The 11907-nt window shown below is 44.8% G+C and overlaps 1 protein-coding gene across 4 annotated transcripts in view; it reads left to right on the plus strand.

The window, feature by feature from the left end:
- The window catches only part of STN1 (STN1 subunit of CST complex), a 70490-nt gene extending 59113 nt beyond the window's left edge, over positions 1–11377 (plus strand). For 2 of the 4 annotated variants that reach the window (XM_075072887.1, XM_075072886.1), the window contains 3 exons: positions 2095–2217; positions 3585–3657; positions 10806–11377. In XM_075072887.1, the coding sequence (XP_074928988.1) occupies positions 2095–2217; positions 3585–3657; positions 10806–10963 (354 nt within the window). In that variant the 3' untranslated portion in view covers positions 10964–11377. Of the gene's footprint in view, positions 1–2094; positions 2218–3584; positions 3658–7722; positions 8549–10805 lie in introns of those variants that run through there. The other 2 variants (XM_075072888.1, XM_075072889.1) reach the window with 2 other exon arrangements.
- Positions 11378–11907: the final 530 nt, after the last annotated feature.

Below are 11907 nucleotides of genomic sequence, written 5' to 3' on the forward strand. Positions count from 1 at the left end.
ATAAAGCTTTCTTTTTAAAACCTGTTGATTTTTTTCTAAGTGAGGCTCTAGGGGATAGAAAATCCCGGTGCCAGGATTACGGTCTCTCTCAGGAAAAGACTGGGAGGGGGAAAAAGAAGGAGGGGGGAAGGTAAGTGCCCTCTCTGTTTGTAATTCAAGGAGTTTAAGTACAGTAATCTTCCAGGATAGCCCAGGAGGGAAGCCTGGGAGGAAGTAAAGAGAAGACAAGGAAGGGGGGTTAATTTCCCTTTGTGTAAGACTCAGGGCACTGAGGTCTTGGGGGTCCCCACAGGGAAGGTTTTGGGGAGACCAGAGTGAGCCAAACACTGGAAATTTTTGGCTGGTGGCAGCGCTATCAGATCCAAGCTGGTAATTAAGCTTGGAGGTTTCATGCTAGGCACCCACATTTTGGTTGCTAAGGTTCAGAATTAGGAATTATGCTTATGACAGGATGGATTATTCAATTCCCTCTAAAGCACATGGCATTGGCCACTGTCCAAAGACTTGATATTGGGCTAAACAGACCATTGGTCTTAGCCGGTATGGCTGTTGTTATGTTGCTTCCCTTCTATTGCAAAATCTGTGGTGTCAACTCTCGTGATATTTGTTTGCTTTCTTAAATACCCAGCTCCTGGAGTCATGTGAATGGGAATCTTAGCTTTTGCAATTTCATGGCTTTTTTTTTTTAATTTGTAAAAATTTCTCCATAGTTGTAGAGAATCTTGAAAAATGATCTGAGTGCCATCCTAAAGGTTAAAAAAAGGCAATTTTTTTTTATTTTTATAAAATCTCATGATTTTGGGGGGCCTGACTGATTTTTTGGAATGCTTGAGGTTGGCAATATTGAATACCACTCATTACTGTTATTATTTGTATCACTATAACACCTAGGACCCTAGGTCAATGTGCTGGGCATGGTGCAAACAGAACAGAAAGATGGTTCCTACTCAGAAGAGCTTACATTCTAAGTGTAAGACAAGAGAACAGATAGATGGAGGAGCACAAGATAGCAATGAGACAATATTGGTCAGTCTGATCAGCAGCTTAACCTCTTCTCCACCCCTTCCATCAGTCCCTTTCTCTCCCTCCACAAGTCCATCTCCCCACCCACCCCACCGCTCCCTCATTCCCTTCCTTCTCTGGAAAACTCATAGACTCACAGACTTTAAGGTCAGAAGGGACCATTATGATCATCTAGTCTGACTTTCTGCACAATGCAGGCCATAGAATCTCATCCACCCACTCCTGTAACAAACCTATGTCTGAGTTATTGAAGTCCTCAAATTGTGGTTTGAAGACCTCAAGCTGCAGAGAATCCTCCAGCAAGTGACCCGTGCCCTACGCTGCAGAGGAAGGCAAGACTCTGCCAATCTGCCCTGGAGGAAAATTCCTTCCCAACCCCAAATATGGCGATCAGTTAAACCCTGAGCATGTGGGCAAGACTCACCATTCTCTGTAACTCAGATCCCAACCCATCTAACATCCCATCACAGACCACTGGGCATACTTACCTGCTGATAATCAAAGATCAATTGCCAAAGACTGGCTCAGAGAGAAGAGTGTCACCATCCCCAGATTCTTGATGGAGGTCACCTATGCAAAGGACTGATCAACCCACCCGCCCCTTCCTACATAGCTTGTGAGGTCTGTCCAGATCAGAACCTAAGTGTGCGTGTGGCTGCAGATGGAGGAAGGAAGTTAGTCAGTCAATCAGTCTCCCAATCTGCAAGCAGCATAGCAGCCTTGGGGATTGCAGTATTCCAAAAGGAGGAGGAGGAGGCTGTATGTGGCAGCCATTTCAGCAAAGAATTAAGAAGGCAATAGGTGACTTGGATGGTTCTGCTGTCATGCAGGGAGATACATCTGTGATTCCCTTTTGGCCTAAGAATTTGTTTAGATTGCATATAATAGATATAACTTATGAACTCTTGAGCTAGAGGAACTGGCTTGGCTTTACTAAGAAAGATGTCTGTCTAAAAACTCTGGCTGACATACTGGTTCTATTGAAATCAAAAGGAATTTCACTATTGACTTCAGTAGGGCTAGGATTTCACATCTTGTGTGTATGTTATTTGTTCCTTTTTTCCCATCCAGATGGATTCAAAAAGTGAACCCAGCTCTAAACTGATTCACAGTGCGTTCAAGGAGGCAATAAAGGTGCTGCAGGAAAAAGGAGTGGTTTTCCAGAAATCAAATAGTCCCAAGGATGTATATCATGTAAGGAACTGAATTGCAATTATGGAGATGTGTAACCAGAGGTCATGAATGTCACATCAAGCAGGAGGCGCTCTGCAATATGATTGATTCACATAGTCCTAGAGGCTCTTTCAGCAGGGTGAGGTGGACCCTGGGGAGGTCTGTTACATGTTCAGAAGTTTCAGCTCTCTTCATTGTTTTTTCCCCTCTTCAGTATCTTGTCAGTTTATTTGTGTGCATGTCTGAGAGCTAGACAGCTGCTGCCTCTTGGTGACCAGCAACTGCAGTGGACACCCCTAGCAACCCCACACATTTAGCAGATGTTACCACATAGTGAGACCATCCTGCATGTTCTCAGAGGAGAGGTGCAAAGCAGCACCCTTATGGTCCACTGGCACTAGATCTATCAAGTAAATGCAAAGGGAACCACCTTCTTTAGCTTAACCTAGTTTCTGCTAGGAGTGGCTCTCTCCTTACCTAGATGTAGCACCCTGACTTCCTCTCCATTGGGTTTCTAAGTCCCTCTGAGTGACTTCTTTATACCAGTATGTGCCTTATGTCGTGGCTTTCAGAGGTGCAGAGGCTGAGTCTCATATTTTTCTCCTTAGAGGAACTGTTGAGGCTAGTAAGCTGCATAAAGCTGACTTATGTTAGGATTTAAGCCATTACCTTAAAATCAAAGAAATCTGGATTTTTTGAGCTCTAGTGCTCATGAGAATGAGAGACTAAGAGCAGGAGCTAAAGCCAATAGCCGAGACAGGTGCTATGTAAGTTTTCTACTTCCAGTTCTACCACATACAGCATATACATATTCCTTTCACCTCTGCAACTGCACCTCAGTCCTGACCTGCAATATTGTCTGTCACTGCAGTGCTGAGCCTCTCTCATGCAGCTCTGCCAATGCACGTTAAACTTGCTGTACCACCAACATTCAAGCGCTCATGTTCCCTCCACAAAATCCAGCTTTGCCTGTGCAGCTCAGTCCTAACCTGCTGTATCCCATGCTGTTCCAGACCTCAGTCCTCTTTCATTAGGCTGCCTAGTTACATGGTGGCTTTGTGATGTCCAACAAAGGATGGGACCTATCCAACTCATATCCCCAGTTAGCTGAAGTAGGATTGGAACCCTTTGCTCTAGAAATAGCAGACTAGTGCATTTACATGCTGCATTGCTCACCCTCCTTTGGGAATGATTCTTATGTCCTGTCTTTCACCTAATTGTTAATATTGTTTATAAAAAGAATAACTTGAAGATAGACCGGACTATTTTTGTATATAGCATAAATGCAAAGGTGCAGTCATGGTAAAGTTAGGCTAGCATGTACCTTCATAGTTCAGATGTTGCAGAACAGACTGCTGTGAATCAGCAATTTCTCTTGCATCTTCTAGGTGACTGACCAGGATAAGGAGTTATACAACATGACCCTTCGTGTTGTCAAAGCAGATTGTCGAAAACCCAGGCGTAAGTAGTTGTGTGGTCTGCTCTCTGAGCCAATGCTGAACCGTCATAGACAACAGTATCCCCTCCTGCCACTCAGTTAGAATACCCCTTTGCCTTTGTTCCTGAACCCAAACTTAAGTCCGTCTCATCCTCCCTCTCTTCTTTGTGCAGCCAAAAACCTGGTGCAGGGAAGGCCTAGAGTTGTCTTGAGCATGGGAACTGGTGACAAAGCTAAGCAGGGAGAAAGCACCTTAATTTTGAAATGAGCAGCCACTGTGAATGCTGGAGACTTAGGCCTGGTCTACACTACGCATTTAAACCGAATTTAGCAGCGTTAAACCGATTTAACCTTGCACCCGTCCACACAACGATGCCCTTTATATCGATATAAAGAGCTCTTTAAACTGATTTCTGTACTCCTCCCCGACGAGAGGAGTAGTGCTGAAATCAGTATTGCCATGTCAGATTAGGGTTAGTGTGGCTGCAAATTGACGGTATTGGCCTCCGGGCGGTATCCCACAGTGCACCACTGTGACCGCTCTGGCAAAGCATCGAACTCGGATGCACTGGCCAGGTAGACAGGAAAAGCCCCCGCCTGCGAACTTTTGAATTTCATTCTGTTTGGCCAGCTGGAGCTCTGGACGAGCACGGGTGGCGATGCAGTCCCAAATGCAAGAAGAGCCAGCGTGGACTGTACGGGAGATACTGATCTGATGGCTGTATGGGGAGACAAATCTGTTCTATACACAGCTCCGTTACAGAAGATGAAATGCCAAGGCATTTGAAAAAAAATCTCCAGGCTATGAGAAGAGTCCAACAGCACAGTGCAGTGTGACAAGTGTAACGGAAAGCCAAGAATCAAATGGACGCTCATGGAGAGAGGGAGGGAGGGGGTACTGAGGACTCCAGCTATCCACAGTCCCCGCAGTCTCGAAAAGCATTTGCTTCTTGCTGAGCTCCTAATGCCTGTTAGGGCAAACACATTGACTGGGGTGGTTCCAGGGTATTATCTCGTCAATTTACGCCCCTCTCTGCCCCATGAAAGAAAAGGGGGAAAAGTCGTTTCTTGACTTTTTTCTGTGTCACCGTATGTCTACTGCATGCTGCTGATAACTCGGTGCTGCGGCACTGAACAGCAGCATCCTCTCCCTCCCTTTCCCGGTGGCAGACGGTCAGTGCAGAAGGACTGGTAGCCATCTTCGTCTCAGCCTGTGAGTGCTCCTGGCTGGCCTTGGTGAGTCGGCTGGGGCGCGTAGGTAAAAATAGGAATGACTCCTGGTCATTCCTGGCAGATGGTACAGAACGGCTGGTAACCGTCTTCATCATAGCAACTGGGGGCTGAACTCCATCAGCCCCTCCCCCTTTCATGTCTAAAGAAAAGTTCTTATACTGCTTGGGCTTCATAGCAGCTGGAGGCCTGCCTCCTCCTCATTTTATCTCACTAAAAAGTCAGTGTTTCTTATTCCTGCATCTTTTATTACTTCATCACACAATGAGGGGGACACTGCAATGGTAGCCCAGGAGGGTTGAGGGAGACGGAAGCATGGGTGGGGTTGTTGCAGGGGCACCCCTAGAATGGCATGCAGCTCATCATTTCTGTGGGATATGACATGGAGTGGCTGTGCTCTGGTACACTGGTCTCTAGTCACTTGCCCCATAATTCTAGGCAGGACTGACTCTATTTTTAGATACAACATAAAGAGGGAATGATCCGGGGAGTTCATTCCCATTTTTTGTCTTTGCGCCCCGGCCGACCTCAGCAAGGCCAGCCAGGAGCACCCATGACAGCAGCAGACGGTACAAAATGACTGATACTGTCATCTCATTGCCATTTACAATGGCATGGCAGACGGTACAGAACGACTGATAACCCGTCTCTGCTAACTTGCAAACGAATGCTGCCTGTGTAGCGCTGCATTAAACGCCTCTGTCAAGCGGCATCCAAGTACACATACGGTGACAGTGACAAAGGCAAAACGGGCTCCGTGGTTGCCATGCTATTTGGCGTCTGCCAAGGCAATCAGGGGAAAAAGGGCGTGAAATGATTGTCCTGCCGTTGTTTTTCACGGAAAGGAAGGATTGAGTGGACGACATTTTACCCAGAATCACCCTACACTGTTTTTGCCCCATCATGCATTGGGATCTCAACCCAGAATTCCAATGGGTGAGGGAGACTGCGGGAACTATGGGATAGCTACGGGATAGCTACCCACAGTGCAACACTCCAGAAATTGATGCTAGCCTCGGTACATGGACGCACACCACCAAATTAATATGCTTAGTGTGGCCGCGTGCACTCGATTTTATACAATCTGTTTTACAAAACCGGTTTCTGTAAAATCAGAATAATCCCGTAGTGTAGACGTACCCTTGGATCTGAATCCAGGGGAGGATTTAGGTTTCAGAAGAAATAGAGTCAGCCCCTAGTGGTTGGTAGCTTTTCAGTGCTGAATAAATAGGCATATTTGACAGCTGTGTTAGTATGGGAAGAGTCACAAAAGGGATAGTGTGGACTGAGCTGCCTTCTCTAACGAGGAAATTTTTAGGTGAAATTGATCCCTATGCCATGGGCCCACGCCTCATTTAAGGCCATAGGGTGAAATCCAGACTCCACTAAAGTCAATGGAAAAACTCCTGTTGGCTACAGTGATGCCAGGATTTCATCCATAGACCATAGGCTTTAAGTGATGGATAGACTATGTGTGGTCCCTGTGCACAGGGGTCAATTTCACCCTAATAAATCAATTTCTTAGCAGACTATGTGCCTTTAAAATTGCCCCTTTCTCCCAAATCCAATGTCATTGCCATAGTGATTACTTGTTTGGCTTGAGGTACCTGTCCTAATGATAAATGTACATTTGCTATAGTGCTTTTTCCCCCTCTCTCATTCCAAAACCCTTGGCAGAATGTGACACATGGGCATCACTCGCTCATTGCTGAAATGCAGCCACTTGTGGACACAGTATACAACAGCATGGTAAGAAACTGCTCAAACACTGTTTGTAGTGTTGTAGACAGGTTGGTCCCAGCATATGAGAGGGACAAGCTAGGTCAAGTAATATCTTTTATTGGACCAACTTCTGTTTGGTGGAAGCTACAAGCTTTCAAGCTACCCAGAGCTCTTTTCACCCCTACCTTGTCTAGCTAGCGCATGTCAGCTATTCTGTGCCAGCAGCACTAAAATAGCTTTTCCAGGAGGGAATGAGAAGAATAACTAGGGTAACTTGGCATGTTTGAATATAGTTGCCTGATGTACTTGGACACCAACATTAGTGCTGCTAGTAGCGTATCTCTGCTGATGCCTACAAGAAATCTGCTAAGGATGACTAGACAGAGGGACAATTGAAATAGCTGATATTTTTATTTAAAGAAGACTTCCAGATGTGTTGGAACATTATCTCACTGTGCATGTATTGTAGTTCCACTGCCTAGTTACCTTGTACTGTCCACCTCCTACTCTCACTTTTTCGGTCTTGCCTTAAATTTGAATGTAAACTTTTGAAGGCAAGAGCTCTCTTCCGGGGGGTGCGTGTGGGGACGGAGGGGTGTACGTATGTACTGCACCTAGTGTACTGGAGCCCCAATCCTGATATGAGACTTTGGGTGCTACTGGAATTCATTAATAATTCTGAAAGACACGTTCAAATATTCCATAAATTGTTAGGGACTCTATTTTTCATCTCATCCAGAAGACAGCACCTTTGACAACATAGTGCTCCTAATAGTATCTTGGGGCATTTGGTTCGGTATCTATTACTCAGCAGCACCTGCCTCCCCTCCCCATTACTACAGTACTATCTGAACACCTCACAGCACCCCATGAGGCTTGGAGGTATTCTGCCCCATTGAACAGACAGGGAGCTGAGGCACAGAGAGATTAAATGACTTGGTCAGAATCACAGAGTCTGTGGAAGAGCCAGGATCTCCTAAGTCTCATTCCAGTGCCTCAACCACAATGTCATCCTTTCTCTCCTGCATCCAAGGGAGGAGTGACAACTAGTGAAATACCAGCTCTGCTTCATGAAGAACTGGAGTTTCCCTGACAGGTCACTCATCTGCATACTGACCAGGCTTGATTCTGCTTAGTTTCAGATCTGATGAAATTACAGCTGCAGGATGCTTGTCTCCTGGATTTGAGAAGGAACAAATACGTCTGCTTAATCTGATCAGTGGCTAATTTGATTTTTTTCTTTGACTCAGAATTGTGGTAAATTATTTTGTATTGCAAAGGACACAATTTTCAGGTCTGCTTTCTATCACTCTGTTGGCTTTCTGTAGGATTGTTTGTGTAATATGATAACGGAAAATATAGAATTATCATGCAATCAACTGGAGAGGCTGATGTTCTCTTGGAGATCAAAGCAGAAATAGCTGTGGCCACAAAAAATGGATAAAACACTGTGTGGTCAATGTTTTTGTTTTCTTTAAAGGTGGTACTGTTCACTATGCTGCCTCTCATATGCCCTCTGGTTGCTTTGGGCAACCAAACAAACCACTTTGAACTGTGGAAACCTACTTTGAGGTGAGATAATTGAAAGGCACTAACTCAACAACTCTTACTAGTTGAAAGAAATTCCCACAGCGTCTTTCAGAAAAGGAAATCTTTGTCTATCCAGTCTTTGGTAGCTAATTACAGTTATCTGCTAACTTTTAAGATAAACTGTCAGTCAACCAGTTTGTAAATATGATGTTGGCTACTACAGTATAAGCCAACATCTTGAATGGATAAACTCTTATATTATATGAGTCCTAGAATATGATTAAATAAGGTTCCCGTAAAACTATTCTATAATACAATTAAAAGAGAGTTCTGGTCCGGAACAAGTGCTGTTGAAAATGACCAAGTCCACAACAAACACCCTTTGAGAGGCCAGCTTGGGACTGACAGCATGGCCTAAAGGCAGCTAGAATTGTCATTAGAATTTGTCTCCAGAAGGCATAACAAAACAGAGGGATCCTAAGACAGCTTCTTCTCTGGTCTTATCTGCTCTGTCCCTAGGTTGAAATCAGAACCAGGGAGGGCTCTGTTTTATCAGCCATGCTGCCTAATATCTACATGAAACTACCTGGGACATCCCTGTATCAATTGTTGATGATGGGCAGATGACTGCCAGCTCTATACCTCGCTCATCTCTGCCAGTGATAGTACTGTTGTTGTCTGCCTATCTCAGAGCTTCGCTGAGATCAGGGTGTGGATGGAAGTGAGAAGGAAGAGGGTAATCTTATGAAGATCATTTCAGCATCTCCCACTAGAGAGGGAATATGCCCTCAAATGTTCAGGAGTGATTCTGGGCTGCTCAGTGCTTCTGCACATACAAGGACCAATGGCTGCCAAAAATGTCACCTTCCCTCTGACTGCTGTTGGTTGGTGAGCTGGGTCATACCTTCGTGACTTAGACTGGGCCATTGTAGCATGTTGTATTTGGGAAAGAGTGCTCTTGCCTCCTTAAAACAAACCTCCAACTGATCCAGAGTACAGTAACCCATCTCTTCAGCAACACTCTTTACCAAGAGCACATTATCTCAGTATTCCATGTACTGCATTTATACAATGTTTACTCCATTTTAAGAAACCAGTTAAAATGCTACATGCATTGGGCAAGAGGTGCTCTTTTAGGCCAATCTTACCTTCCACAGCAACTATGCAACTGTCAGTCTCACAGGTCACACTTTTGAGAGCAAGGAATTGAGCTTTCTCAGCAGGTGGCTCAAGACCTATATGGCTCTTCCTTCTAGAGGTGGGAAGGACAGTCACAGACCTCACAGCTTTCCCAACTAAGTGTTAGTTTCCCAATACTCTAGCCTCATCTTTTCTGCTACAACTGAGATAGCAGGAAGAGCAAAACCTCACTCTCATGCATGCCAGTGTGTGCATGCACACTCCTTTAATGCTTATTTCCACTGATGTCTCCAGGAAGAGGGAGAAATCTGTTCCATTTGCTGGACTTTTTCTTGCTTCAGTTCAGTTTTTGGGAAGCATTGTGATCCTGCAGCACTAAATAATGAAATGGTGTGGGGAAAGTGTTACAGGTGTGGCTAGCAGAGTTCCTGCTTCATGGATCCTCCAGCCAAATCCCCCTCTCATGGGTAGGATTCAGTGGCCACAGACACTGCTGCAGGCCATAAGCAGTTACGCTGCTGCTCTGCATTTGGGGAGGGGGACTCTTCTCCTCCCATTGTTCCATGCATTATGTGAACCAGGTGAGCAAATCCCACTTACTCTGGCTTTACCCAGGCTGAATACAGGGGAAGGCTTTCATCGTAAGGCAGCACAGTAAATGTCTTGTTATTCAGGAGTTAGTGGGGTCTTCATAGTCTAGGAATTATTTTGTGGAAGTCCCATGGCCTGTGTTGTACAGGAGGTCAGACTAGATGATCAGTGATTCTTTCTGGTCTTGGAATCTGTGAACTGTTGTAAGAGAAGCCCAGAATTTGTAACTTTGTAGGTAAAAAGCCTTTCAGTTCACTCCTCTTCATGGAATGTGAAAGTCACTGAAACCCAGGATCACAAAAATCTGTGACCTTCTATTCAGGCAATTGCCTGAGGAGTCTGTAAAATATAGAATTATTCATTTGTTTTGCTGGTGTATAAAATAGGTGTAAAGGAACATCATGGCCACAAGGTGTCAGCATTGGGTAAACATTCACTACTGGCTGGGTATCTGGGTTTATCTAAATGGCTGGGTTAGAGCTTTAAAACTGGGACCAGTCAAATGTGGACAAGAATTTCCACTGGGTCTCTTCTGAGTGAGCTGTAGACTGAGGGACTGAATAGCTTGAGAGATTGTAGATGGAGATTTACAACTCAAAGAGTGGTGTCCCAAATTCATTACCATTGTTCGGGCTGTGCCCGCGTGTATTTGAGCTCCTTGCCCTCTCTGGCAGTCTTGTCTAACCGATAACATGTTTTCATGATTATTTTTTAGCCCTAACACTGGCACTTCTCAGTGAAGCTAATGGGAACATTAGCCAATGTCAGGACTGCAAACTCAGCCCCCTGGTCTTCCTTCTAAAGTCCATGACCTCTGCTCTAACCCCTGTGCCCTCCTCTTGTCTAACAGCATTTATGTGTACGTGGCTGATCTGTATCTGTGATAGTTGATATGAGGCAACTGGAAACCTATCCTGGTCTTTTCCACCCTTGCTGCATTTTACCTTTGTTTCTGCAGATGCTGAAAAGGGCTGCCATTTTCTTCACATCTTGTGTTGTGTTCGCCAGAGCTACAGTCCTTATCTAAGTGAAATGGTGATGCATCATGTCCTGAACCTGCTGGAGAGAAACAGTGATATTGTCAGCACCATGGAAGGATACTACACGGCTTTTTGAAAAGAAGACATAAGATGCAGGACATCTGTTTGTGCACGGTGCAGGCGGAACAAAATTTAACCCAGTAACCACATTACCACAAAGAGTAGAAAGGACTCAACGATGACACTGAAAAGCTAAATTGGAGAAGGAAAATGGAATGTTGACTCAGAAATGCTATTGGTTCCATCTGACTCTGATTCCTTGAAAAAATACACACCTCACGCTTTGCTTTAAAGCCCATGCTGATTTCTGCTACTCCAGGAATTAAAATATACTGGGATCATTACACAGTGAAAGTTGTTGTACAGGACTGATCCCACCGCATCCAGATATCACAGTCTGCTAGGTGCAAGCTACCTGAAGAAGAGAACATTCTGAATACAATCACGGTTCTTCCTGATATGCTTCTCTTTCTCCAACCATCGTACTTCCAAGTGGTACAGCCTAATGGCACTTCTATGTGCGTATGCTCTACCAGCCCTATGTTGCTGCTAACGAGACCATTGGTTGTAGTAGTAGTCTCAGCTGGAGTCATATTTGGGCTTAAAGAGGGTAGTGTTGTGACCTCTCTCCATGTGACTGATATGCTTTCTAATACATGTTCTCTAAGTGATCTGTCTCCCTTTTAAAATGTGTGTTGTAAAGACCAGTGGAAGGCATTTTCTGATACCTTGCATGCACTGTATTCCATCAGTGCCAGCATGATCTTATGCGCATTTCCCCAGTGTGCATGTCCAACCTGAGGGGGGTTTAGGGAGCAGCAGCTAGCTGGGACGTAAGGGTAATATGTCTCCTAAGAGCATACTTACCTCCTCCTACCTCCCCATAAGGAACAACCTAGCCCATTGCCTGTAAAGTGTGTTTGGATCCTTCCAGATATTAATGCAAGTTCTTGTTGATTAATTTGGACCCAAATTAAGCTCCTGTTCTCACAAATCAGCCATTACTTCATTGTTTTTGTA

The sequence above is a fragment of the Chelonoidis abingdonii genome, chromosome 16 (genome assembly GCF_003597395.2).
Source record: "Chelonoidis abingdonii isolate Lonesome George chromosome 16, CheloAbing_2.0, whole genome shotgun sequence".
NCBI classification, from domain to species: domain Eukaryota; kingdom Metazoa; phylum Chordata; order Testudines; family Testudinidae; genus Chelonoidis; species Chelonoidis abingdonii.